The 25,663-nt window shown below is 42.4% G+C and overlaps 2 protein-coding genes across 8 annotated transcripts in view; one reads left to right on the forward strand and one right to left on the reverse strand.

Moving 5' to 3' along the window:
* Crnkl1 (crooked neck pre-mRNA splicing factor 1) overlaps positions 1 to 15,828 on the reverse strand; it is a 23,246-nt gene extending 7,418 nt beyond the window's left edge. Inside the window, exons 1-13 of the mRNA XM_031372137.1 lie at positions 15,654 to 15,828; positions 13,858 to 14,010; positions 13,293 to 13,384; positions 12,165 to 12,323; positions 11,411 to 11,577; positions 8,727 to 8,905; positions 7,381 to 7,551; positions 6,123 to 6,314; positions 5,244 to 5,303; positions 4,370 to 4,450; positions 2,594 to 2,833; positions 1,571 to 1,672; positions 908 to 1,156 (exon numbers count right to left, since the gene is read on the reverse strand). Coding sequence (XP_031227997.1) covers positions 908 to 1,156; positions 1,571 to 1,672; positions 2,594 to 2,833; positions 4,370 to 4,450; positions 5,244 to 5,303; positions 6,123 to 6,314; positions 7,381 to 7,551; positions 8,727 to 8,905; positions 11,411 to 11,577; positions 12,165 to 12,323; positions 13,293 to 13,384; positions 13,858 to 14,010; positions 15,654 to 15,704 — 1,896 coding nt within the window. The 5' untranslated portion in view covers positions 15,705 to 15,828. The remainder of the gene's footprint in view (positions 1 to 907; positions 1,157 to 1,570; positions 1,673 to 2,593; positions 2,834 to 4,369; positions 4,451 to 5,243; positions 5,304 to 6,122; positions 6,315 to 7,380; positions 7,552 to 8,726; positions 8,906 to 11,410; positions 11,578 to 12,164; positions 12,324 to 13,292; positions 13,385 to 13,857; positions 14,011 to 15,653) is intronic.
* Positions 15,829 to 15,869: 41 nt separating this feature from the next.
* The window catches only part of Cfap61 (cilia and flagella associated protein 61), a 294,575-nt gene continuing 284,781 nt past the window's right edge, over positions 15,870 to 25,663 (forward strand). For 5 of the 7 annotated variants that reach the window (XM_031372122.1, XM_031372125.1, XM_031372126.1 and 2 more), the window contains exons 1-2: positions 15,870 to 15,948; positions 20,292 to 20,443. In XM_031372122.1, the coding sequence (XP_031227982.1) occupies positions 20,301 to 20,443 (143 nt within the window). In that variant the 5' untranslated portion in view covers positions 15,870 to 15,948; positions 20,292 to 20,300. Of the gene's footprint in view, positions 16,217 to 20,286; positions 20,444 to 25,663 lie in introns of all 7 variants that reach the window. The other 2 variants (XM_031372124.1, XM_031372123.1) reach the window with 2 other exon arrangements.

Below are 25,663 nucleotides of genomic sequence, written 5' to 3' on the forward strand. Positions count from 1 at the left end.
TGCATGGTGGCTCCCAACCATCTAGTAGCTTCAGTTCTAAGGGATTGAATATCACTTTCTGACCTCTGAGGGCACCAAGTATGTACGTGATACCCATATACCCATGCATACAAAATATTCAAAATAATTTTTTTTAAAATTTGAGTTTTTACTTAATATTTAGTAGCAGACGCCACATAGCTGTGTACTATTTGGACTTCTAGCTCTTCTCAGTTCCAATTGGGCGTGGCTATTATTTCTAAATACTATCTTAAAATGGAGGCTCTCCTCAGCTCCTGTGTCCCACCCCTCCGTTGCCAGGCTTTTTTTAAAAAACATCCACTAGAGCCAGGCAGTGGTGGCGCATGCCTTTAATCCCAGTACTTGGGAGGCAGAGGCAGGTGGATTTCTGATTTTGAGGCCAGCCTGGTCTACAGAGTGAGTTCTAGGACAGCCGGGGCTACACAGAGAAACCCTGTCTCGAAAAACCAAAAAAACAAAAAACAATCCACTAGATCTTCACCCTGTCTCTCAAGTCCACCCTTATGAGATGCCAGCACTCTAATCATATGTAAACACTTCAATAATTCCCACCAAATTTTCTCTACCCTACAAAGCTTCAGGATTGGTTTCTCTCCAAAAGGTGAAGCTCCCCTACCCCACGCCACCCCTATTCAACAAATAGCAGGCTTCATATAGCTCTTAGACTCCACCTTCACTCAGGAGTCTTTGCCCCCTGTCCTATCCCTCCCATTTTTCCAACCCTGGTTGTTTTCCTAGTAGCCAGACTACAAGGGGCTCCTTATCCAGGCTGTCTACATCTGCTTTTATGAATGTTCAAATACTGCTTCAAAGCACAGATTTCAAGATCAGAAGCGTTTCTGCTCCTTTGACATGGGAGGAACAAACCCCAGTACTGAGCCCTTACCCCATCGTCGGCCTGGACCTTTCTTCTCTTCTTGACCTTTTCTGGCATGAGTTTGTCTACTCTCTCCTTGTCTGATACTGTTCCAAATTCATCTTCAAAACTTCTCCAGGACTCCAGCAACATAAGCCTCTCTTCTTTTTCTTCACAGTTTCTCATGGTTTTGTTAGCTTCTTCATAAATCTGTCTGCATTTAGCCACACTTCCTTCTTTCCCAGAAGATAACTCAAATTGAGCAAAACTGATCCAAACCTTAAAAAAAAAAAAAAAAAAAAAAATGAAAAATTAACCATGTCACCCAGAAGAAAGAAACATAATGGTCATAAAGTTAGTTTCTCTAGTTTATGATGTATCCACTGGTAATATACCACAGATTGATACATTGAACCTATGCTTCAGTGTCAGTAGGGAGGTAGTCTTCTGCTTCTAGTTGTCTGACATAGTTTTAAAAGTATAGAAAAAATTTAACTTGTGTTTGTTAACCCTGTGATATCAAGAGATTCATGACAACATAAACAATGATCTGGTAGGTATAAGCTTAATATTTGTAAGTCCTCTGGGAACAACAGATTCTAAGAACAAGAAAGTCATTTAAAATAGTTTGTCTACAAACATCAAAACTGCTGTACAAATAAAATGAGAGATTATTGAAAAAGTACAGGATACCTTGACATGCTGTGTTCGCTGAAGCAACTGTCGATAAAGGTTTCGTGTTCTCTCAGTTTCTTCCTGCTCAATCTCAAAATCAATATATGATTTCCAAAGAACCTAAGAAAAATAATGGGTCAGTCTCAGCACTAGGAAAGCCACATGCCCATATAGTTCAGCCATCCTAACCTATATCCAGGAACAAAGACTTGCACTCAACAATTAGACTGCATGTAGGTGGCAATACTAGCATTCAGAAGCTTGCCAAAATGTAACTAGAATTTTAGGGAAAAGGCTTTGGATTCAGGTTTACATTTTCTTTTTAAATGCTTAATACAACTAAAACTTGAATTCCAAGTACAAGAATTCCAGGTACTTTCATGATGCTGCCCATGCAGTTAACTTTTAGGAAGAAAACCGGCCAGATTAGCCACTGTACGTTTTTACCCCATACCAAATTGGTATTGAGCTAAAAACATTGATTTATTTATTTTATGTATACACGTGCTCTATCTGCATGTCCACCTGCATGCCAGAAGAGGGCAACATATCACATTATAGATGTGTGCGAGCCACTATGTGGTTGTCTCTGCTCTAATGCAGTCACGTTAGTACAAGATTGACTGGAGGCTAGGACAGTCCTGTGGCTTCTGTGAGACTTCAGTCAATCCTAGCAAAGTTTCAGTGCTACCTGTGGCTTAACTACTGAAGACACAGCCAAGTCAAGTTCCAGGCAAAACTACCCTGTGGGCAGAGATGTGTGGTCTCCACCCCCTTTCCTTTGTTCCAGATGTGAGGCCTAGGCTAGTTCCTTACCCAGGCTTGTCCTCTTAGTCTCCTTTACCCCTCCTTCCCTGTTAGCTATGTGGGGATTGCTGCTGACACTCCCCTGTGCACTTTCTTATTCAACAAACAGCAGAGTCCTAATCAGAGTGGAAAAGACTATAGTATAATCGTTGGACCATTTTATACTTTGTTTAGGTGGTTAGCTAAGGGGGAATACTTGAGAAGGAATAAAATATATTCAACTTGGGATCTCACCTCTGGCATATCCAAGCGTGGCTGGCTGATGGCTAATTCATAAATTGCCCGAGCTCTCTCAATATCACCAAGGATTGTCTCTAATTCTGCAAACTTAATCCACGATGTACAATTTTCAGGTCCAAATTCCAAAAACTTTTCATAAAGCTTCCTGCATCTGTCAAATTCTCGAAGCTGCAGTTCCAGTTCTATGTAACCTTTGAATAACTTGTTCTTTGGACATTTGCCTATGGAAGTTCCCTGGAGAATAAAAGGGCCAAGAGCACTGTTATCCTCATGGTTCAATCTTAGTCCTTGGGAATCTGTCCTAGAAGCTGGAGTCGAGTACATAGTCTGCGCACTCATCAGGCACTCAACTGACACTGGGGGCCTCGTCAGCTACAGACAATACCGCAGAATTACACAACTACTGGATTTTATACCTCTCCAGGATCCCCTAAAAATAGAGATGTCAACCATATAAACCTTTAAATAAAAGGTAATCAAGCCTGACTTACTACTACCCACAGGAAGCAAATAATTTATCTGAAGGACAATTATGTATACATAGTAATTTATCCTGAGACATTTTTGACAAATTATGAGGAAGGTGTACTCAGACTACTAATTCCAGACTATTAATCTAGGGATAGATCTAGTAACTGGTAGGTATAGACATTTCCCACATTTTTTTGTTTGTTTTTGGTTTTGTTTTGAAGACAGGGTTTCTCTATGTAGCTCTGGTTCTCTAGGAACTCATTCTGTAGACCAGGCTGATCTTGAACTCAGAGACTTGTCCTGCCTGTGCCTCTCAAGCACAGGGATTGAATGCCAGCACCACCACCAGCTTAAGTGCTATCTTTGTATCCCTTGACAAGTTCACACACATATACAATATACCTTGACCATATTCACCCCCAATTCCTCTCGCACTCTCCTGTAACATGTACTGCCCACCTTCATGTCACCCTGAGTACAGGTAGTTTTGCCTGTATGAACACCAGCAGTCCATCAGCAACTACAGCCCTGAAGAAAATGACTGCTTCCTTCCCAGCTGTCACCGGCTGTCAATAGCCCCCTGCTGGAGGTAGAGGCTCAGCAGCCCTGTCCAATTCTTGCAGGATGGCTTGATCTCCTGCCAGTTTCCTGCAGGCCACTGATACTGCTATGAATTTGAGTTACAGTCACACCATGTCCAGAACATACTTCCCAACACTCCTCCCTATCATCCTGTTCTTACTTTCTTCTACCTTTTCTTCAGTGGCTCCTGGCCCTTGTGGGGGTATAGAAGGGGACTACATTTATGTCCCACTTAGAATAAGTACTCAGCAGTCGCTTATACTCAAAGCACAGCATGGTCTGTGTGTGTGTGTGTGTGTGTGTGTATGTATTTGTGTGTATATATATCATTTCTGTTGCTCCCCTCCTCCTCCTGAATTCTTTTTCTTTTCTTTTTTTGAGACAAGGTCTTACTAAGTAGTCCAGGCAAAGCTGGCCTTAATGGTGTATGCCACTACACCCTGCTTTGTTGCTTCTTTTCAGTAGGAACCAATACAAATTGTAAGTATGAAGATCTATTTTGGCTTTTTTGTTTTTTCAAGACAGGGTTTCTCAGTGTAACCCTGGCTGTCCTGGAACTCACTCTGTAGACCAGGCTGACCTCAAATTCAGAAATCCACCTGCCTCTGCCTTCCAAGTGCTGGGATTAAAGGCATGTGCCACCACTGCCTGGCAAGTATGAAGATCTTAACTGCCTCATAAAACTTAATGAAACATACTAATCCTTTCTTTACTTACCAAAGCTCTTCTGGCAAATGGCAGATTTTTCTGTCTTATTTCAAACTGTGCATAATATAACCACATTTTGGCAAATGTGAACTACAAAACAAGCACAAAAAGATCTGGTTTAAGAGGTACATTTAAAATTAAATTAACCAAAGGCTACTGGTAAATGGAGGATGCATACTGTTTGTTTTAAGCAAAGATGGTATTTTCAACAGTTAAAAATATACCAGGAGGATGGTGAAAGGGCTCAGTGAATGATGGTGCCAGCTGTCAAGCATGACCCTTGTATTTAATCTCCGGGACCCACATGGTGGACAGAACCAAGTCCCCAAAGCTGTCTTCTATGGCACGTGCACAGTTCTCCTCCCATAAATAAAAATTATATAAACACACATAGGATGACCTAGACAGACACTGCTACATACGCCATCGCATGGCAGCCTCTGCTTTGAATGTTTTGTGGGCTGCTTATAAGTTGGTAAATATCCTATTTCTAAGAACCCAGCTCAGCACTTCCAAAGCAGGGCTTCTTGTCTCTCCTTCTGGGAAATGCGAGAGGTAGCATTTTAACATCTACAAAGAAGCCCTGTTCAACCACACAAGCACACTCTCAGTTACCAAAAGAGCCACTTGGAATCTCCAGTACGTGTTCAATCTTCTTCCTTCCAGTCTGTCTCTCTGAATTACCCATACTCCTCTGGATTTCTACACTGGTACCTCCATTACTGACTTGTCATTACACAGACTGTTCTATGAACTAGGGTGTTTCCTCAGGCAAAGACTCTATTTCTTGTTTAATATTTTCATAGTGCCATTCACTTGAAAATTCAATTGATACATATAATTTTATAAGTAATAAAACAGGATTTTGATCCAGCAAGTGTACCTTTTTGTGAGGAATTAATTCCAATGACGCTTGATATACCTGTCTTGTCCTCTCAGGATCCTGTATTAAGATGATAAATAAATAAAACTTACTTTTATAAATTAATTTCATGCCTGTAGTAAAAACAGACCTCTATTTCTCTCTCCCTCTTTTTTTTTTAATTTTTTTATTTTTTGGTTTTTTTGAGAAAGGGTTTCTCTGTGTAGCCCTGGCTGTCCTGGAACTCACTATCTAGACCAGGCTGGCCTCGAACTCAGAAATCCACCTGCCTCTGCCTCCCAAGTGCTGGGATTAAAGGTGTGTGTCACTACCGCCTGGCCAGACCTCTATTTCTCAAGATGTTATTTTTAAATATTGATTTCATTTATGATCAAAAAATAGCAACTACTTTTGATCAAACTTTTTTCTAAGAGTAACAATGTGGCCATCAAAGTTTGAATGCATCAATATAGAAAGGCCATAGCCTGACAGCAGAAAGATGTCACAGTCTCAGATGAACAGAGGATAGTCTTTATCTATTGCCTTCTTTTGGAAATGCCACTTGGTTTTTACCAAAAGCAAAAATAGTATCTGGCCATGATCTTTATTTGTGATAAAATGCATGATTAGGGAGCTATATGTAATTAAACTGTTTCACTGGTCCATTGTTTCAAGTTTTAAATGCTATCTATCTTACTGTACCTCAAGGTTTTAAGAAAAAAACACTACCATGTCTTAACAGGCATAGTTTGGATGATGTAAATTGGTGGATAGGGCTCTAAAAAAATTTAAAACTGCTTGTCTCAAAGATTGTAGCTATCAGTTACTACACAGAGCAGGCAAACCCATGATACTGGGGTAAGAAAGGTATTCATGACTGCCCCACATTCGCCTTCTCACCTTGGCCTCCAGCTCTTCATAGAGTGCATAGTTAACCCAGAGGTAGATGTAGCGCTTCCAGTGCCTCTTCTCCTGGATGGGTGGCACATTGGCAATGGCTCTCTCATAGACTTCCCGCACAGTGTCAGCTTCCGCATCACTTTCCACCAAGCGTAAATAATCAAACCATGCATCATAATTGTGTGGGTTAGCCTAGAAAAAACCCCCAGCTTAATCAATAAAAACAGAACCAAGAGCTAGACTTCACAGGCTGTCAGAACTGTAAGGAGACACCAAACTTGCTATATTTTAGCAGTTTTTCCCTATAGATTTTTACCTGATATCTCCTTTTAAAACATCATCCCTGAGACTGTACAGAAGGAACATAAAGGTCACTGGCTAGGGACCTCGAAGCAGAGACTTTTCCTCTGCTGCCATCACGTAACAGAACTGCTTGATAATGACATTCCATTGTTTCTGAGACAGGGTCTCACTCCATATCACAGGCTAGCCTTGAACTCATAATTATCTTGCCTTGACCATCCCAGTCCTGAGACTATATAGGCTTGAGCTACTACATGGCTTTCAACTTGTATACATGTATTTCACACATATGGCTGTATAACATTATGTTGATAATGAAATTAGAATGGGTATATATCAGACTCTAAATTAGGAGACCCACCTTTCAAATAACAGTAATTTTCTTCTGAACACATTTTACTGACCTACCACTTTACTTAACACCATATTTAGTCCTTTGCTAGGAGCTATCTCAATCTGACTAAACAAAAGATACATAGACCAGTGAGAGAAAATCCTGCTATCTTCAACTAAAATCAAAATGATATATTAGATAAGAACAGAACTGACTATTGCAGATCTCTTGCTCATGCAGAGCAGGTGTTTGGAACCATCTCTGACCCTCCCATTCTTTTCAAAAAATGAGCTCAAATAGATACTGTATTTCTTTTCAGGCATGAACTTGATATGAAACCTAGGCTGACCTTGGACTAACAATTTTTCTGCCTCTATCTCCCAAGTGCTAAGATCCACATTTCTTCAGCTTGCTATCAGTTAAAGGTCTTTGCACCTGGGAATGGCATAGTACATCCACGTATGGCTTGCTCTCCTTTCTACCAGCCACATTTACTCTAATTTGCCTGAAACAGTTGTCAAGTCTGTTAAAGGCATCATCAAGAGAGTAATCAGTAGCCCGACTTGCTACTGTGTGTGCCGCCCTGAGGACTCTAACATGAACCATCTACAGCAGGCCCACCTTCACTTCTTCTTCGTACTGGAATCTCCGTTTGCTCACGATGATATCTTCGATACCCCTTCGGTCACCAAACTTCTTCTCAAAGATGGTATAGTTTTTAAAGAGTTCTTGGGCCTCCTGTTTTGAAATCCTATCCAGGGCATATTTGTAGATAACTCGTACCCTTTCAAACTAAAAGCAGGCAGGAAGATTATCATCTAAAACATAATCTCATTTTAGTCACACCTTGAGAATAAATGCAACTTATTACTTATAAATTAAAATTTGAGGCCTCGATCAGAAAGGATTCATATTTAATATCATAGTTCTATGTTTAATAGCTCTACATTTATAGTTCTACATTAAAATTTTCATATTTAACACTGACATAAAATTTCTCCATCCTGGGTCCTTTCCCAGACTGGTAGGCAACATCTCCAAGGCATGCCCGCTCATGCCCCAAGCCCATGAGTCTGCTTTGGTTCCTTTCTGTTCTCCTCTACTTCAGTGACTCTTTGAACAAGTGTCAGTCTATTTTTATCTCTTTACTACTGCCCTTTTTTCCTCTACCCTGCTGCTGATCCACCTCCTTTTCTAAATGAGAACGTTTTAAAAATCTCATTGGATCCCCAGGTTTTATCACCTGCTTTCTTGGTAGTTAATGCTGATGATCAAACCCAGGACTTGACTTGTGCTCCCAAGCGCTCTCCACCAAGCTTCGTCCTCAGCCCTCCCCTGGCTCCACTCTTGTTATGCTACTACCCCGCTCCACAATACTTCCATGAACTAGCCAGACGCTGTCCCACCTAAAACCCTCTAATCCGTGCCTACTAGAGAGAATCTGACCCCTCCAATTCTGACTCCCTTTCTGTGTACACCAAGGAAGAAAGGAACTGGCTTATTTGTGGGGCAATCTGTTTCCATTCTACATTGTTTCCTCTGCTTGAGGGTATTGGTTCTTTGCCTCCCCAGCTCATTATCTATAAGACCCTTGAATCAGGATACTAAATGACTCTCAAGAAGTTATACATGAACTTTTGTGTTTCTGAGATAAGGTCTATGTACTGTGCTGCCTTCAAAGTTATGCTTCTACTGCCTCAACCTGAGTCAATCTCCAATTTTTTGAGAGTTGGGATTGGAGGCATGTGCCAAGACACCGAACTCAAGGTATTCATCTTTAAAGGTGTAATTTTCCCACAAAGCAGAATGAAATTAAGGCAGTTATTGTAATGACTATTCAGCTCCAATGTAGAGCTCAGCAATATATGCATTCTGCTCCATATTAAATTGGGTTTTTGTATCTAGAAAACATTTTCTCTAGGAATAAGCAAGTAAAATAAAACAGAGATGAACTCATTGTAACTTACCTCCTTCTGATTTTCCTCAAATTTAGCAAAGGCCACATAAAGGTGTTCATCCATATGCTCATCCCCGAAAAATTCAACGGCTCTCTCGTAGACTTTCCGAGCATGAGCAAAATAAGCATGTTTCTCTTCAAATCGAGCGTACTTGATCCAGTTCTTCACAGCAGGGTGCACAAGCACAAGTGCGGGGGAGTGAAGGAAAGAGCAGGCAGGACAACAGAGCTAAGCCAGTAACGGAGGCTGAGGCTGGCTAAGTGGCAGTGCGCATGCACAGCATATACCAAAGGTTCAACGCCTACACAACAGACCCCAAACCTTACTAACCTCCCAAACTCCATCAATTCCAAATACAACTGGGGATGAACACACTCAAAGGAGGCTAGCCACTAATCCACAGCCTGTGAGGTCAGGCTCACCTTACTCATTTGATCTCCCTTTGGTACTGACTCTGTCCGTATTGTAGCCTTGGGACAAACAAAGTCTGATGCCAAAGGAAACTTCAACCCAGTTATAAACCATATGATCTTCAAGTCGTCTGTCTCAGTTTTTTCATGTGTGGAAAGGGAAAAATAATATCAACTTCACCCATCATTGCTTTATGCAATGAGGAAATGGGCCAGAGCGAGCAGGGCTGGAGCTAGCGGAGGTCCTGAATTCAATTCCCAGCAACCACATGATGGCTCATAACCATCTGTACAGCTACAGTGTATTCATATACATAAAATAGTAAATAAATAAATCATAAAAAAAGGAGGAAATGTTTATGAAGCTTAGCACTTTCTGGCCAAAGAACACGGCCAATAAAAAGCATCTATTCTGTTAAATGCTCATTATAGCAGTCTAACCAAAATGAAGAGCAAACTGCCCCCCAAAGAGAGCTGCTATCTAAGCTACAGACAAAGTCCTCACTTGCCATTTATTAACAGAGCACATTAGCCTTCCTTGAAGAAGCCAATCGTTTCCACAGTGAAGATACATTCAAGGGTAGCAAAGATGTTAAGAACATCAGTTCTGCCGGGCGGTGGTGGCGCACACCTTTAATCCCAGCACTTGGGAGGCAGAGGCAGGCGGATTTCTGAGTTCGAGGCCAGCCTGGTCTACAGAGTGAGTTCCAGGACAGCCAGGGCTACACAGAGAAACCCTGTCTCGAAAAACCAAAAAAAAAAAAAAAAAAAAAAAAAAAAAAGAACATCAGTTCTGAAGTTGATATCCTGAGTCAAATACCCGGTCACCACCTGAGACCGTGATCAAGTTTGTTTAGTTTCTTCACATGTGGAATGGGGTAGCTCCTGCACTTAAGGGTTTTCACAAGTACTGACAATATTAAGTGCTTAGGGTCCCTCAAGCTTCTGCTAAGCCACTATTGAATGAGTGGAGACAACTGAAGATCTTAATGTTGCACAGTAAGGTTCTCACTGCTTACAGCAGTTCTGAAAAGCTAGTAAGATCCATCATTGAATGCCAATCCCAAGAGGAACGTGCGTGCCCACATCTCCCACAGACCAGTGTTAAATTCTAAAACCAGCACATTCTATTTTCTTGTGTGTGTGTGTGCACGCACATGCACGTACAGGTGCAAGAGACCAGAGACTGACATCAAGTATCCTATTCAATTGCTCTCCATCTTATTTTTTTTTTTTGATATGGGGCCTCTCACTGAGCCTGGAGCTTACTTATTCAACTAGACTGACTAGCCTTATAGCCCTAGCGATCCTCCTGTCTCCACCTCCCCAGTACTGAGATTACAGATATATGCTGGGTGCAGCTTTTTACATGCGTGCTACTACGGATCCAAACACAGGCCTACTGTGTACTAAGCACTTCATCAACTAAGTCAAACTACTTGTGTTTGTGGTTCAGAGCATCAAGCAACTAGCTTTAGGCTGTCCCTCTATAGGCATCAGAACTGTGATCCACTAGCTTCAGAGAGGGAGAGAGCTCCTTGTGGGCACAGTGGGTTGCTCCTTCCTTCATACTCAGGCATCACTATACACAGCTGAAATGAACTTCAGCCACTGTTCTATACATGTCTACAAATGGCTGCTAAAGCATAACAATTATTAATTTGAGAACTCCAAATAAATTTCAACAAGTATGGCAATTTGCAAATAAGGTAACTCTGGGTGATGAGCACCACAGATCCGTTTCTAACAGTGTATTCACAAACACCACCTTATACTTGTTAACATTGGCCTGTTTTCAATAGTGCTGAAGCCTAAACTTAGGGCCTCAAATTACACTAGGCACGTGCTCTATCCACGGGCATATACCCAGACTTCACCATGTTTAGTTTTAATTTTTCTCGTATAGAAAAGACACAAAGGCTCAAGGAACTAGATGACTTTGGAGTCATTTACTAGCTGGAGTCACAGCTAATAAGTAGTGAACTTCTGGATGACCTCCATTAGCAGTGCCAATGATCACCACAGACCTCTGGTTCTAGCAGCCAGGGCTTTGTGCAAAAACCAAAAACAAACCCACAATATTACTGAAAAGACTCAAATGACCCAGTCTACACATTTTTATTTGACCAGTTTCTAATCCTATAGAAAATTGTGAAAAGGACAAAACTTGCCTTCCTGGCCTCCAATGTCACGTTAATAGCTACATGTCTTTACTGTGACATCTTTTTGGGAGGTAGACACCCATGACAGCCAGGTTCCACTAATACCTCATTCAAAGGATATAGCGTTCATAGATGGTGCGGGCCCGCTCCACTTCTTTGTATCTCAGCTCGAAGTTGATGTAGGAGTGCCAGGCCTGCTCTTCAGGCTGCCATTCCATCCAACGCTCAAACACTTGACGAGCACCAGCAACATTGCCCAACATCTCCTCCATGTATGTGTACTTATACCTGACACAGAATCATCCAAAGATGCTTGCTATGGTCAAAATGACTGAGAGAAAAAGTAAAGCTTTGACACTTTTAATGCTTTGTCAAATGCAAAGATTTAACATTTTAAGTTTTTTTGTTTTTTTTTTTTTCCCATGACAGGGTTTCTCTGTGTAGCCTTGGCTATCCTGGAACTCTGTAGACCAGGCAGGCCTCAACTCAAATATGCATCTACCTCTGCTTCCCAAATCCTGGGACTAAAGGTGTGTGCCACCATTGCCTGGCTGATTTTAAGTTTTATCTTTCCAAAATGTTTAAGCAAATGTTTTCTTATTAAAATACAAACTTGAAAAAGAATTAACCATGGGGGAGAAAGGCTTCATTAAGAAGTTTCTTATGAATTAAAAATTGTTCTAAACATTAAAGTTTGATTACATAGCCATGGAAGATTAGAATTATGACTCACAGATTATGTGACATTAAAAAAAGAGTATATTCTTAAAAAATAGAATGTAATATACAATTATTATAATTGCAATAAAACCAATATACAAGCAAGTGGTACTTTGCTAGTTCACAAAGACTGCTTTGTGCAATTGTCGGCTTACCAGAACTGGTTGACCCGTGGCAGAGTTGTTATGGCACGGTCCCAGATATTTCGGGCATGGTTGACCTGGCGGTTCTTCATTTCCATTTCTGCATATTTTAGCCAGAGTGTAATATTTCGGTAGTCGACATCTAAAGCACGCTCGTATATGGATCGAGCCCTTAACAAATAAGATATGGAGAGCATCAAAGGCAGCACCTGTAAGATGTGCAGTGGCCACCTCACCTAGCTGCAATGCCCTTACAGCGGCCACCTCACCTAGCTGCAATGCCTTTATGCAGCAGCAACCTCACCTAGCTGTAATGCCCTTATGCAGTGGCCACCTCACCTAGCTGCAATGCCTTTATGCAGCAGCCACCTCACCTAGGTGCAATGCCCTTACAGCGGGCACCTCACACTAGCTGCAATGCCCTCCTATGTTGTTAGGCTTCTCTAATGGGCCACCTTCTGGTCATAAGAAGAGGAAAAGCAATGAGGTTCTCAAGTAACCATACAGTCTTTAGAGACAGTATGCAATTATTTCATAATGTAATGAACAGTATAGTCAAGGCCTAGACAGGAAGCAGAGAGAGAGAAGCGGCAATGTTCAGTGAAACAGGCTAAGTTGCAGGAACTCCATAACCAAGAATAGGCGAGATAGTTGTAGTTTGTTCAGAAGTCAGGTGGAGAAGGGCACTTTCATGGGGTCAAGGCAGAGAGCAAACAAATGGCAGAGTAAAAAGCAATGGTGTGCTCAGGGATTGGCCATGGCACGGCTACAGTGGAGTACAGGTGTGAGGGGGAGTGTTCTGCCAGTCAACAGGAAGTAAAGGCCACCCACGATTTTTATCTTGACCACAGATTTCAGGAGAACATTTCTATTTTTGAAACAATTATTTTGAAACAATATTCAATTAACACAGAAAACAGATAAAACACTGTTTTTAAGCGACAGAAGTACTAGCAGCAAGACCCCTGTGTAGAACCTCCTGAGACACTCCACGACTGTCCTTCCAGTGCCCAGTACCTCAGAGGGCTCCATGGAAGAGAAGCTGGAAATTGCTAACAGTACAGTTCCATGTTTTACTCTTCCTAGATTTTCATGTGCTCATTTACACACTCTGTATACAGATACTACAGTCAATTTTACCTTTGAATTTCCTTTAGACTTTCCTCCCATTGTGCGTATTTTATCCAGTTGCTAATCACAGTCCTATTTTTCCTTATGTTATCTTCAAAAGTCTGAAAGGCAGAAAGGGAGCAATACACTAAAGAGATAAGGACTTTGCTTTCCCTTATAATATATAGTCTCGTTTTATTTTTTTCCAAGAGAAATTAAACCCTAGATGCTGAGGAACAAGAGCTTCCCTCCAGAAAGGTGACAATGACAGGTGTTTCTCCAAAGTTTAAGGAGACAACAAGAAAAATGTAGGTGTAGCTATTGGAAGGCTTCGCTGTTTAACAACGAGTACTTCAATAGATTCTACTCTCACTCCTATTAAATATGAGAGTGTTAAAACAACTTTTAATATTACCTTCAAGTGCTCAGTAATTTATTTCACATATAACTTCCACAATATTCATGGGTTAAATAATCCCAAATATTGGCCTGAGGTCCAATCACACAGGCTCTCTCGGAGTTCTATCCCAGGCCCTCGCTCCCACTGTGGGTGGCAACTTGGACAGATGTGTCCAATGCATTCTAACAGACTCACCTTCCTTTTCCGGAGTTTGTAATCGTTTAATTCTTCCTCATCTGTGATCTTCTGCTGAGGTGGAGGCGGGAGAAGCTCGAGTTCTCTCTCTTTAGCTTCTCTTAGGAGCTGCTCTGCAGTTATCTGCACCTCGGCCGGGGCTTTGTTTTTCACCTTTTGAGAAAAAGAGACATTCCTATTTTGGGTAGTGTTTTCCACACGAGATTTTAAAACCCTTGTATATTTTCCAGGACATAAACTTCCTAAGAATGAGTCCAAGATGCCATCTTTGAATGACATCTTCAATTCTCTATGAGACAGAACCTGGGGCAGGGGGAAAAAAAAAATCACACCACTTCCTCTTTATAACTTGTTTCCTCTATGAAATTTTTTTTTTCTTTTTTCGAGACAGGGTTTCTTTGTGTAGCCCTGGCTGTCTTGGAACTCACTCTGTAGACCAGGCCTGCCTCACCCTCCCAAGTGCTGGGCTTAAAGGCGTGCGCCACCACCGCCTGGATCTTCTGCATATTTTAATCCCTCTAGTGGACAAGTTGGTTTTCCATGACATTTTAGGCCAACTGAAACTTTTTTTTCCCCACGTGTAAGAGGTTTAATTGAGAGGGAGAGGGGGGCAGTAGCAGAAAGAGAGGAGAGAGGGAGAGAGAGAGGCGAAACTTTTTTTAACTAAGTCTCCATCATTAGCCTGTAAGCTTTTAGAGCTCATGAAGCTATAGTTCCAACACAGTAGCTAAAAGTCAAATGTACTCAAGTGTAGATGGACCCTAAGTGCAAACATACTGTTCTAATTTGCTTTTTTTACTGCTGTGATAGAACATCACCAACAAAAGTAAACCTGCAGAGGAAAGAGTTGATTGATTGGTTTACACAACTGGATCACAGTCCATCATAAAAGACAGGGCAGGAAGCTGGAGGCATGACTGATATCCAAGCCACTCTCAGTCTGCTTTCACGTACTACTTTGGACCCCCTGCCCAGGTGTGGCACTGCCCAAGTAGGGAGGGCCCTCCGCATCAATCAGTAATCAAGAAAATGCCTCACACATTTGCTTACAAGCAATCTTATGGACGAATTTCCTTAGTCCAGATGCCTGGTCCTAGATAACTTTAGTTTGTGTCAAGCTGTCAAAAACTTAGCCAGCATCCATACATACCCTGGCTTTTATGACTCAGGATGAGGGAAAAAAGTTACCACATTAGACTTTTACAATAATACATGTGGAAATAACTTGTCTCAAGACAAAAAGGCCAAACCAGACTTCCAGAGAAAGATCGTATGTAAAGGCTAAGTACAAGACTTGACACTTATTAAGCACTGGTGAAGTATCAGCCACAGCTGGAAATATAATAATTTACTGTCTAACCTAAATTATGCCATTGCGCAGAGCCTATCCTCTCCCATTCCCTCCACTGTCTAACTTTCAGCCCGCCTAGGTGTTAGCTTCCTTCACAAAGTTTACCCTCAAGTTCTTGCCCATGGCATATCTACGGTATTTGGCTACATCTATCAGGGTTGCCATTTCGCCCTTTCTCCAGTTTTAGTGGAGCACTCTCGCCCTGAGTAAAAGTAGGGGATCCTCAGAGACTAGCAAAGCAAACAGTTTATCGAATCGAACCGAACGGATGCTTTGCAACCCTGGAAGGAAGGCTGGGCAGACGCGAGACCAGCTCGGAGTGACAAGCCCCTGCGCCACCTCCCCGACCACCTGTCTTCTTGGACCACGGCACAGAGGTCGCTGTTCGGAATCTCTGGTGCCCGATATCGCAGATACTGTTCGGGGGCTCCTCCCGGTCGCTTACCTTGGCCACTTTAGGAATGCGCTGTTTCCCGGCCGCTGTGGAGGCCGCCATGACTGCAGCCGGGGACGCGAGCGATCCTGGTACACAACCGGACTTCAGAAACGCACTTCAAGGACCTGCCCGCACAACAGAGCCAGCCCACAACAAACTAGATCCCGGAACCGGAACCGGAACCGGAACTTGCCAAGTCGACCTTTGACCGCCGCACGAGTCAGGGGAAACGCCGCGTCGTTTCCGTAGCAACCGTGTGCGCGTCCTCTGTAAAGCATTGAGGCTTGGTGGAGCTGCGGGTGAGGTGGGTAGAGCCGGCTACGCCGCAGGGACGTGGGGCTCGGGCTGCGAGGTCTCACCCAGGTCCGTCTCCGGGATGCGTGCTGCTGTAGGCAGTGGCACCTTTGAGGGGCGTAGAAACCCATCTCGAATGTAGAAACTCCGGGGAAAAGGGAAGAGCGCTGAGAAAAACACAGCCCTGCAAGCAGTTGCCTGGGCAGCGGTGCATCCTGGGATTTGTAGTCTCTGAGTCCCCGCCCCCTCGTCTTAGGCTTCCCCGCGATTGGGCCAAGGTAATCTTGAAACGTGGATCTTTTTTTTTTTTTTTTTTTTTTTTTTTTTTTTTTTTTTTTTTTTTTTTTTAAATAAAAAGAGGTATTTTTGAAACAAGATGTTAGAGAAAGGTGGAAATTACTCAGTAGCAAAGCACTTACAGAAACTGACCAAATTTTTAGTCTGTAAATTTGTTTTTTATTATTTCAGTTCTGTTATCCTTAATGTCCTGAGCTATAAAAGGATAAAAAAATACCTATTTCCTTAAGATTAAAGAGAAAAATCTGTCTATGTAAAGTGCTCGCTAGATGTTAGTATTATAATATCTGAAGTACATTCAAAAACAGAGCGATTGAGCATATAGTTAAGATAATTTTTTAAAATAAAAATTTGGGGCTTGACAGCAAAATTGGGAAGGTGAGCTTCTCCTACTCCCTCCCTCTCTCCCCACCCTCAGAGGGCTTTCTGCTATCCATTACCCCCCTCAACTCCTCCCTGTAGTTCACTGTCAGCCCTGGTGAATTTACACTGATACATTGTCAGGTAAAATCGATTGTTTGTTACAGTTCATCCTTGTACAGTCTGAGATTTAGGACAAAGGCAAGATGGTCTGTATCCGCTGTTTCAATAATCTGCAGAGTTCCAAGCAGTCAACATCCTCAGGGTACCCACCTGTTTATCCTTCTCCCCCTTTATCTTTTGTCCATCAATACTCTTTTTTATTAAGCATTTTTTTAAAATTACTTCTTTGAGAGTTTTTTGTTTTAATCATAGCCAGTCCTCCAGCTTTCCCCAGACCTACCCTGCTCCCTAGTCACCCACCTTGGCATCTTTTTGTTTTTTAACCTTTGAAGACTGATTTGTAGTGACCAGATATTCTTGGATATGTGGTCTTCTACTGGAGCCTGGTCAACTTACCAGAATGCTATACTCTTAGAAAAAACTCACGATTTCCAGAAGCTAAAAAAAAAAGGCTAATTTCTCCACTGCCAGTTGTGGGATTGAGTGCCCATCCCTCCATGTGGGGATTTGGTCTGGCTTGAATTTGCACAGGTTTTGAGCTGTGCTGCTGTGTCCAGATGTTTTTTTGTTTGGGGGGGGGGGATCGTTCGAGACAGGGTTTCTCTGTGTAGCCCTGGCTGTCCTGGAACTCACTCTGTAGACCAGGCTGGCCTCGAACTCAGAAATCCGCCTGCCTCTGCCTCCCAAGTGCTGGGATTAAAGGCGTGCACCACCACCGCCCGGCCCAGAGGTTTTCTGTAGTCATCCAATGCCTCTTGCTTTCACATACTGCTTCCTCTACGGAATTCCCATACTTGCCCATCTCTGAGCCTTGGGGAATGAGAGAGTGGGGACACTGGACTTAGGTAGCAGGGTTGACCTATTTTTTAATGTCTCTGTAGTGTTTTGTAGATGGTTGGAGTCATGTACCTCTTCAGATTGGTGTCTTTCATTTAGTAACATGCATTTAAGCCTCTGTCTTTATTAGTGGCTTAATTAAATCCTTATGAGTTTTTTGTTACTGGTGGTGACAATGGCGATTTGTTTTTTGTTCGTTTTGGTGTTATTTCTTTTCTGGGACAAGGTCTTCCTGTGTAGCCCTGGCTAGCCTGGGACTCCCAGAGATCTACCTGCTTTAGCCTCCCATGTACTGGGATTAAAAGCTGACACCACCATACCTGGCAATAGATAATTGTTTAAGGGAATTCCCATACTTGCCCAACTCTTACTATTAGGAAAAAAATTATGTATGTCATGATATCACTCTTATTCTTTCTAAACCTTTTTTTTCCCGCAAGTTTTCCAAACTGCAAATGAGTATAGCCAATATGAAAACATATGCCACAGCTCTAAACCATGCCATCCAAATATTCAAAATCATCTCATTTCCTAAGCATTAAATACATTGAGATTACTTTTGCTGTGCTCCTAAAGTGAAACCAGACTAATAGCTGTTAAAATAAGAGAGAGTGGGGGAGAGTAAGCTAATATGCCAGAAGATGTTGGAGGTTTTGGAGATGTTGCCTAGATGCCAGGCTTTTCTAGTCTTTACAACATGAAGTGCTTCCATTCTGAGTCCATGGTTCCACTAGGCAACAGCTGGGCGGAGCTAAGGATGACGGCCTAAGTTCTCTAGTTAACCACCACAGTCACCATAACACCAAGGCTGCACAACACAGGCCGCATCACACATGGGGACCTGCTTCTCTCCCACCGTGCTCTATGAAAAGCAGAAGTCCTGCTTGTACTCAGCTCACATGACTTGCTAAATGCCTGGGCTATGGAAACATCTGGACAGCTTCACTGGTCATTTATTGTTATAAAATGGGAAATTGTTTTAAAAAAAATGAGTAAATTGACATTTTTTTTTCTTTTTTCTTTTTTTTGGTTTTTTGAAACAGGGTTTCTCTGTGTAGCCTTGGCTGTCCTAGAACTCACTCTGTAGACCAGGCTGGCCTCAAACTCAGAAATCCACCTGTCTCTGCCTCCCAAGTGGTGGGATTGAAGGCATGCGCCACCACCGCCCGGCATAAATTGACATTTTTGATACGTCTGCATTTCTATAAGCTTGGGCAACATTGAGCCATCCCCAGGAGCTATGTTTGCCTTGAAGGTGCTGATAAAACTTCTCCATAAGACTGTGAAGTTGGCGGTGGAGAGGCTGCTGGAAAACGCCAGCCTGTCACCCTGCTACCTTCCCAGGGTCTAGTTAACTCCATTAAGGGAAACCAATATGGGTTTGATCTGAATCCCTGGAGAACAATGAAGAGAGGGAAGAGAGCTCATGGTGGGAAATGACAGAGGCCGTGCTGGCTTTTTTTTTTTTTTTTTTTTTTTTATTTCTGACCACATGTGTACGCCTCAGCCAAGCCACTTTTTTTTCCCAGAGGTTTTGCTTCCTCAACAAGGGATGAGTACAGTCCATTTCATCTTCAGGGTCCTGCAGCATTCAATTTCTTTGAAATATCTAAGCTTTTAAAAAAAGTAACAGGATACATCTTGTGATAAAAAATCACACATACTATGTAATTCCACTTATATAATGATTAAAAATTGGCAGAGACCAACTGCATGCTGGAAGTCAGACTGTGGTCATCAGTGCAGGAGACTGACTAAGAGTTGCTCACAGGATAGCTTTCTGTATTGTACTCTGAGGCACTGTGACCGTGCCAAGCTGACGTCTCTGATTTCAATTGGCCTATTAGTATGTAATAATTCCTCCCTTGGAAGAGGAGGGAGGGAAGGAAGAGCAGAAAGATATGGAAAGAAGAGGCAGACAAGCTTCGAGATATTAGGTGAAAATTGAAACCATTTTGTGGGCTAGTGTTACTGTCGGCAGCATTTCCCCAACTTTCTGGAACCCTGACACTCTGCCATTAGAGGGTCCTGCTAAGAGATACTGTGGAAAATATGTGTGTATTAAGGAGAAAATAAGTCTCTGTGATGGGCTTCTTCAAGCCTTTGATGGACTTGCTAGCTTTCCACTTTTGGGACAAAAATAATGAGCTTGTAAGAAAAAGTGGTTGATTTGAACTGATGATTCCAGAGGGTTCTGTCTATCCCTGCTCACCTAGCCCTGTTGCTGTGGGCCTCTGGCAGTAGTATGATGGGAACTTAGGACAGTGGAAGTCTGTTCACCTCATGGTGGCCACAAAGCAAGAAGAAAGACAGCAAGGGATCAGGGTTCTTCCCCAACAAGAGCATGCCTTCAGTGATCTATCTTTTTCTTAAATGTTCCACCATCTCCCAGTAGTGACTCTGGTTGTTGACTGAACCCTTAATACATGAGCTTTTGGGGAGACGTTTCCAAAACATAATTCATGGTTTGGAAAAGGCTTGGCACTCAGGGTTCCAAAACATGGTAACCCCTCAGGAAAACTGTTTAAAGAAGCGCATGCTTTCTTGTTTAAACTTTAAATTTTTGTCTCATAAAACCTCTCAGGCTTGCTCTCTTTTAGGGTTCCAGGTTCCATGACACAGGTTTACTCTGACCACATGAAATTAAGTAACTGTTTACTGTTGTATGTATTGTAATTGAGCTAGCCCATCATCTGAGATTGATAATGGACTTTTCTCTCTCTCTCTTGAGGACAGGACAGAAAAATGTCCATTCTCACTTCTCCCAGAGGGAAGGTCGAGGTGGTGCATTGCCGAAGAACAGAATCACAGGACATCTTCTGTATCAAAAGCCTCATTAGAAAATTTACTCAGAAGCTGTTCGGGAGGCTCAACATAATCTATTTGCTGTAAGTACATAGCTGAGTAAGTTCAAGAAGGCTTGTCAGTTTTACTGCAGGGCTGGGGAAGTGTAGCTTAGAGACAGAGCTTTTGCCCAGCATACATAAGGCCCTGTGTTCAGTTCCCAGCAAGAAAACCACCACCACCACTTAAAAACCTTATCACACACCAAAAAGAGATCCTACTCCCTTGATCTCATGGCAGTTCACTGCACAGTGACAAATGCCTAGCGAGAAGTCTAGGGGACAGACAACCTCTGTGTCCTCTAACGGTGTGTAAATTGAAGACTTCTTATGGGCTTTAGAGTCAAGAAAGATTGAATTGAAACCTAAACTGACCCCACTCATGAGTACAATCGGTTGGGGTACATTGTTAGCGTGACCACGTTTTGAGAACTTACATCAGGCTCTGTGCCTACCAGGATTATGTTATTGAGTTACTCAGACTGTTCTCTGAGGTACCTGCTGTTGTTTCCATCTAATGGATGAGAATGGGAGGCTAGCTGAAGGGTCAGGCTTACAGAAATGGCTGAGCCCAGGTTTGCTCTTCTACACTTGAAAATGTGAACAAATGTTTATCTTCAAAGATCTTGTTCTTCCTGTTGTATGTTTGTGTGTATACAAATATATGTATATATATCACTTATATCAACACACCTATCTGTCTGTCTTTCTATCTATCTATCTATCTATCTATCTATCTATCTATCTATCTATCTATCTATCTATCTAAACCCTCTGTGGGCCCAGGAATAAAATCTTTCAGTCAGGTCCTTATTTTTTCTTGAAAACATTACATAACCTATTGCTTTATATCACAGAAGGCTGTACCTCACCTCTGTGATATACAACCTGATATTCATGCTCCCGTGTTATGCCTTTTCACATGGGTACCTTTTCTGGGTGACCCATAGAAAGCAGCAGAAGTGAGACCCTGTGGCTTCCAAGGCACCCAGAATCCTGTAACTTCCCCTGAGTCTCTTGTAAGTCTCCCTCTCAGAATTCAGATGCCACACTGACCGATGTTCAGATCAGGCAAGTGTTCATAACAGCCTCGGCTCAGCCCACAGCCACCATCTCCGGCCAGCCATGTGTGCCAGTGCCAGTCGTTTCAGTCACTGAGTCCTCCGTTTCCAGCCACAGCCACATTTGACTCTGATCACAAACTCACAGAATCACAGACCAGGCATAAGTCATTACCTTAAGTCGGTAAGTGTTCCCACCCCCCACCTCCGGTGGTTTGTTACACATGCAGAAGGTAAATGTTTTGTTTGAAATGTATACAATTCATTCATTTGGTTACAATCATCATGAAAACAGTAGGCCTAGAGATTATAATGTGGGATCTGTAGAGGAGAAAACGGAATAGAATTTAAGCCCCAGGACTATAAGAGGGGAAGTGTGCTAGTTACTTCTCCTGCCTCTGTGACAAAACATTGGTCAGAAGTGAAGTAAAAGAAGGGAGACTTATCTGAGCTCACAGTTCTAGAGGGATGTCTGTCATGGCAGAAGGGGCATGGAGTGGGAGCTTGTAGCACGGCTTAGTCCCATCTCAGCAGGGCAGGGAGCAGACAGCTCAGGCCAGAACCAAAGGCAGTAGAATCTCTGAGGCATTCCCGCTTCTGCTAGAGAAGCCAGACATCTCAAAGGTTCCAGTCTCCCAGAACAGTACTCCCAGCTGGCAGTGAGTGTTCAGAGCAAGAGCTACAGGGGACCTTGTTCATTCATACAACCAGGACAGGAGAAGAGAAAGATGTAAAAATGGAGGCGGTATTAAAATCAGGTAAGATGAGAGGAAACTCACACATGTCGACACTTAGAACACATGTGCATGGACAGAAGTCTTTAGTGCAAAGGTTAAGATGGTCATGTTGATGAAAAAATAAAGCAAAAATATGAAAGTGTATAAAGATTTAAAGTAATAGTACTGGGGGAAAGAGATTTGCCACCCATGATCTCTTCCAAAAACAGATAATTGTTCCCTCTCTCTTTTTTTTATGTATGTGAGTACACTGTAGCTGTCTTCAAACACACACCAGAAGAGGGCATTGGATCCAATTACAGATGGTTGTGAGCCACCATGTGGTTAACTGGGAATTGAACTCACGACCTCTGAAAGAGCAGTCAGTGCTCTTAACCACTGAGCCATCTCTCCAGACCCCTTAGAGTTGCTATCTTAATAGTAGACAATATTCTACTCCAGGGTCACCATACTTCAAGGCCAAAACACATCACTACGAATAAAAAATTCACTGCATAATTACAAAATATTGCCTTCTTGATGGAGCTATGGCAGCTTTAAACTTACATGTTTCCAATGAAAATCCCTTTTTTTTTTTTTTTTGCCTGTAGTTTTCCTTGTTGAGACATTATCTATTTCACTGTGTAGCCCCTGACTTGCCTGGAACTCACTATGTAGAGCAGGCTGGCCTTGAATGCATAGATATCTATTTACCTACTCTTTCTTCCTGAGTGCTGTGTATACCAACATGCCTGGCTTTATGTATTTTTTTAACGATACCATCCCAAATTTTCTATAGCAAAACCAACCAAACAAAAAGAAACAAAAAGAAAACAAATCAAAACCAAAAACACTAGAACCAGAAGAAATGTAGTTATTCTGCTGGGGAAGCCCCCCGAAGAAACTGCTCAGAGAAGCCTTTTCACAAGGGGGAAGGGATGTGGGCCTAGAGGAAAAGGGAGCAGCTGGCCTATGGCACAGTAGTCCTTGGGTTCTGGTAGATCTCAGTGCATATGAACCCACTGAGGCATAAGACAAATAAGGACAAGGACAGATGTCCTAGCAGTTTAGAGCACTTGAGACACAGACATGAGAATTGGTGTTTGAATCTCAGCACTTGCATAAAACCTGGACATGGTTTCACGCACACCTGTGACCCTAGCCCCGAGGAGATCAGAGACACGAAGGTCACAGGGACTTGCTGAGCTCCAGTTTTATCAGGGGGCCCCTACCTCTAAGGAGCAGTGTGAAGAAGGATGGAGTACACTAAATGCCCTCTGGTTTCTGCATATGCACAGGCACTTTCTACCTGCACACTCATGCAGTTCAATTCCCAGCAACCACATGGTGGCTCACAATCATCTGTAATGGGATCCGATGCCCTCTTCTGGTGTGACTGAAGACAGCGATAGTGTGCTCATATACATATACTCATATACATGTATATCCACACACACATGCTACAAATACTCTGTTGTACATCATGATTAAGGCATACAGGCTCCAGAATCCAAGGTTAGTTTGTGATTAGGAAATGGATCAATTAGGGCTGGAGAGAAGGTTCAGTGAGCAAAGTGCGTGTCATGCAAATGTGAAGTCCCGAGTTCACATCTCCAGCCCTCACATAAAAGTTGCATGTGGAGGTTCATGCTTGTAATACTGGTACTGGGATCCACCTGCCTCTGCCTCCAAGTGCTGGGATTTAAGGCATGCACCACCACCACCTGGCTCTCTCTTTTCTTTCTTTTTTCTTTTTCTTTTTTGGCTTTTTGAGACCAGCCTGGTCTACAGAGTAAGTTTCAAGACAGCCAGGAGTACACAGGGAAATCAAATAAAAAAACCAAAAACCAAACCAAACCAAACCAAAACCAACACCAACAAGAATAAGAACAAGAACAACAACAACAACAACAACAACAAAAAACCCCAAACAAACAAGAGGACCTCGGGAGCTTGCAAAGATGGCAAAGACCATGTCTCAAAAAGTAAATAGAGTATGACTGAGGAAGATACTGAACTCTGGCACATGCAAGTGCGCACTTGGTTGTGAGCCACCATGTGGTTGCTGGGATTTAAACTCATGACCTTCGGAAGAGCAGTCAGTGCTCTTAACTGTTGAGCCATCTCTCCAGCCCCAGAAGACCCTTTCTTAAAACAGCAAAACTAAAGTAAAATAAAATGGTACATGTTGATGGCTGAAAAAAACAAAATAGATTACTTATTGGCAAATGATTTATTCTTTGTTTTTGTTTTATTATTTATTCTTTGATAATTATGGACATATATATATATATAATATGTCTTGGTCTTGTCTACCCAACTCCTCCTTCCCACTCTTCCTAGAACATCCCTTCCCACCTTCATGTCGTCCCCCCCCCCCCGCCCTTTCCATTTTTAACCTACTGAATCTGGTTTTTCCTGCCTGCTGGAATGTTAACATCAGGTTCACTTGACCTTGTATAGTTAATCATCCCTGCAATAAGCTCATGAGTACAATGGCCTTGTCAAAGACAATATTTCAGAGAACCTCTTCCCATCTTCCTCATATTAACACATATTTTGTTTTTCTGTGTATGAGTATTCGGCTTGGAACTGAGATCACAGGTGGTTGTGAGCTGCCATGTGGGTGCTGGGAATTGAACTTTGCTCCTCTGTAAGAACTGTAAGTGGTCCTTAACTGCTGAGCCATCTTTCCATCCCTCATATTTTTTCCACTCCCCCTTCCATGGTGTTTCTTGAGCCTGGGTGATTTATTCATTATGTAGAACATCAGAAGGAACATGTAAAAAATAATCATTAGACTCAACATCAAAGTTTAAAGTGGCCAGGTGCTAAGTCATTAAATTAAAGCAAACTGCATTTTTATACACAGAACTAGCTGTGGATAGTTTGGAAATGTTAGACATTTATGCTTATGCCAAAGAATATAAAGTATCTAGTCTAAAACTGACATGATCACCCCTATGTTCATGGGGGATATTGTCAATTTCTGAAAGCTATTAAGGAAAAATTATATAAATCAAGGGGCTTACTGCCTTTTAGATATGAAGATTTAAAGTCACAAATGGGCAAAGCCAACCACCTCCCCAGTCTTCTCCAGGATTTTGTTGAACTTGGTAACAAAAATCTACATTCATATGGGAAAGCAAAAGACCCACACAAACCTGGAAGAAGGAAACTCAATAGAGAGACATGTTTCAATTCCTGGGTATAGCTCCGGGGGTAGTACAAGGATGGCCAAGATATTGTTAGACATTGATTGGCCAATTTGACTCCTATAAGGAGACCCATGTGTGCTGGGTGTGGTGGTGCAGACTTTTAATCCCAGTTCTTGGGAGGCAAAGGCAGGAGGATCTCTGTGAGTTCGAGGTCAGCTTGGACTACATTGTGAGTTCCAGGACAGCTAAGACTATGTAGAGACTCTATCCAAAGGTGGGCAGGGGGAGAGAGAGATACCCATGTGTGTGTGAAAGCCTGATGGTGAAGAC

Source organism: Mastomys coucha, unplaced genomic scaffold, assembly GCF_008632895.1.
Source record: "Mastomys coucha isolate ucsf_1 unplaced genomic scaffold, UCSF_Mcou_1 pScaffold15, whole genome shotgun sequence".
Lineage (NCBI taxonomy): Eukaryota > Metazoa > Chordata > Mammalia > Rodentia > Muridae > Mastomys > Mastomys coucha.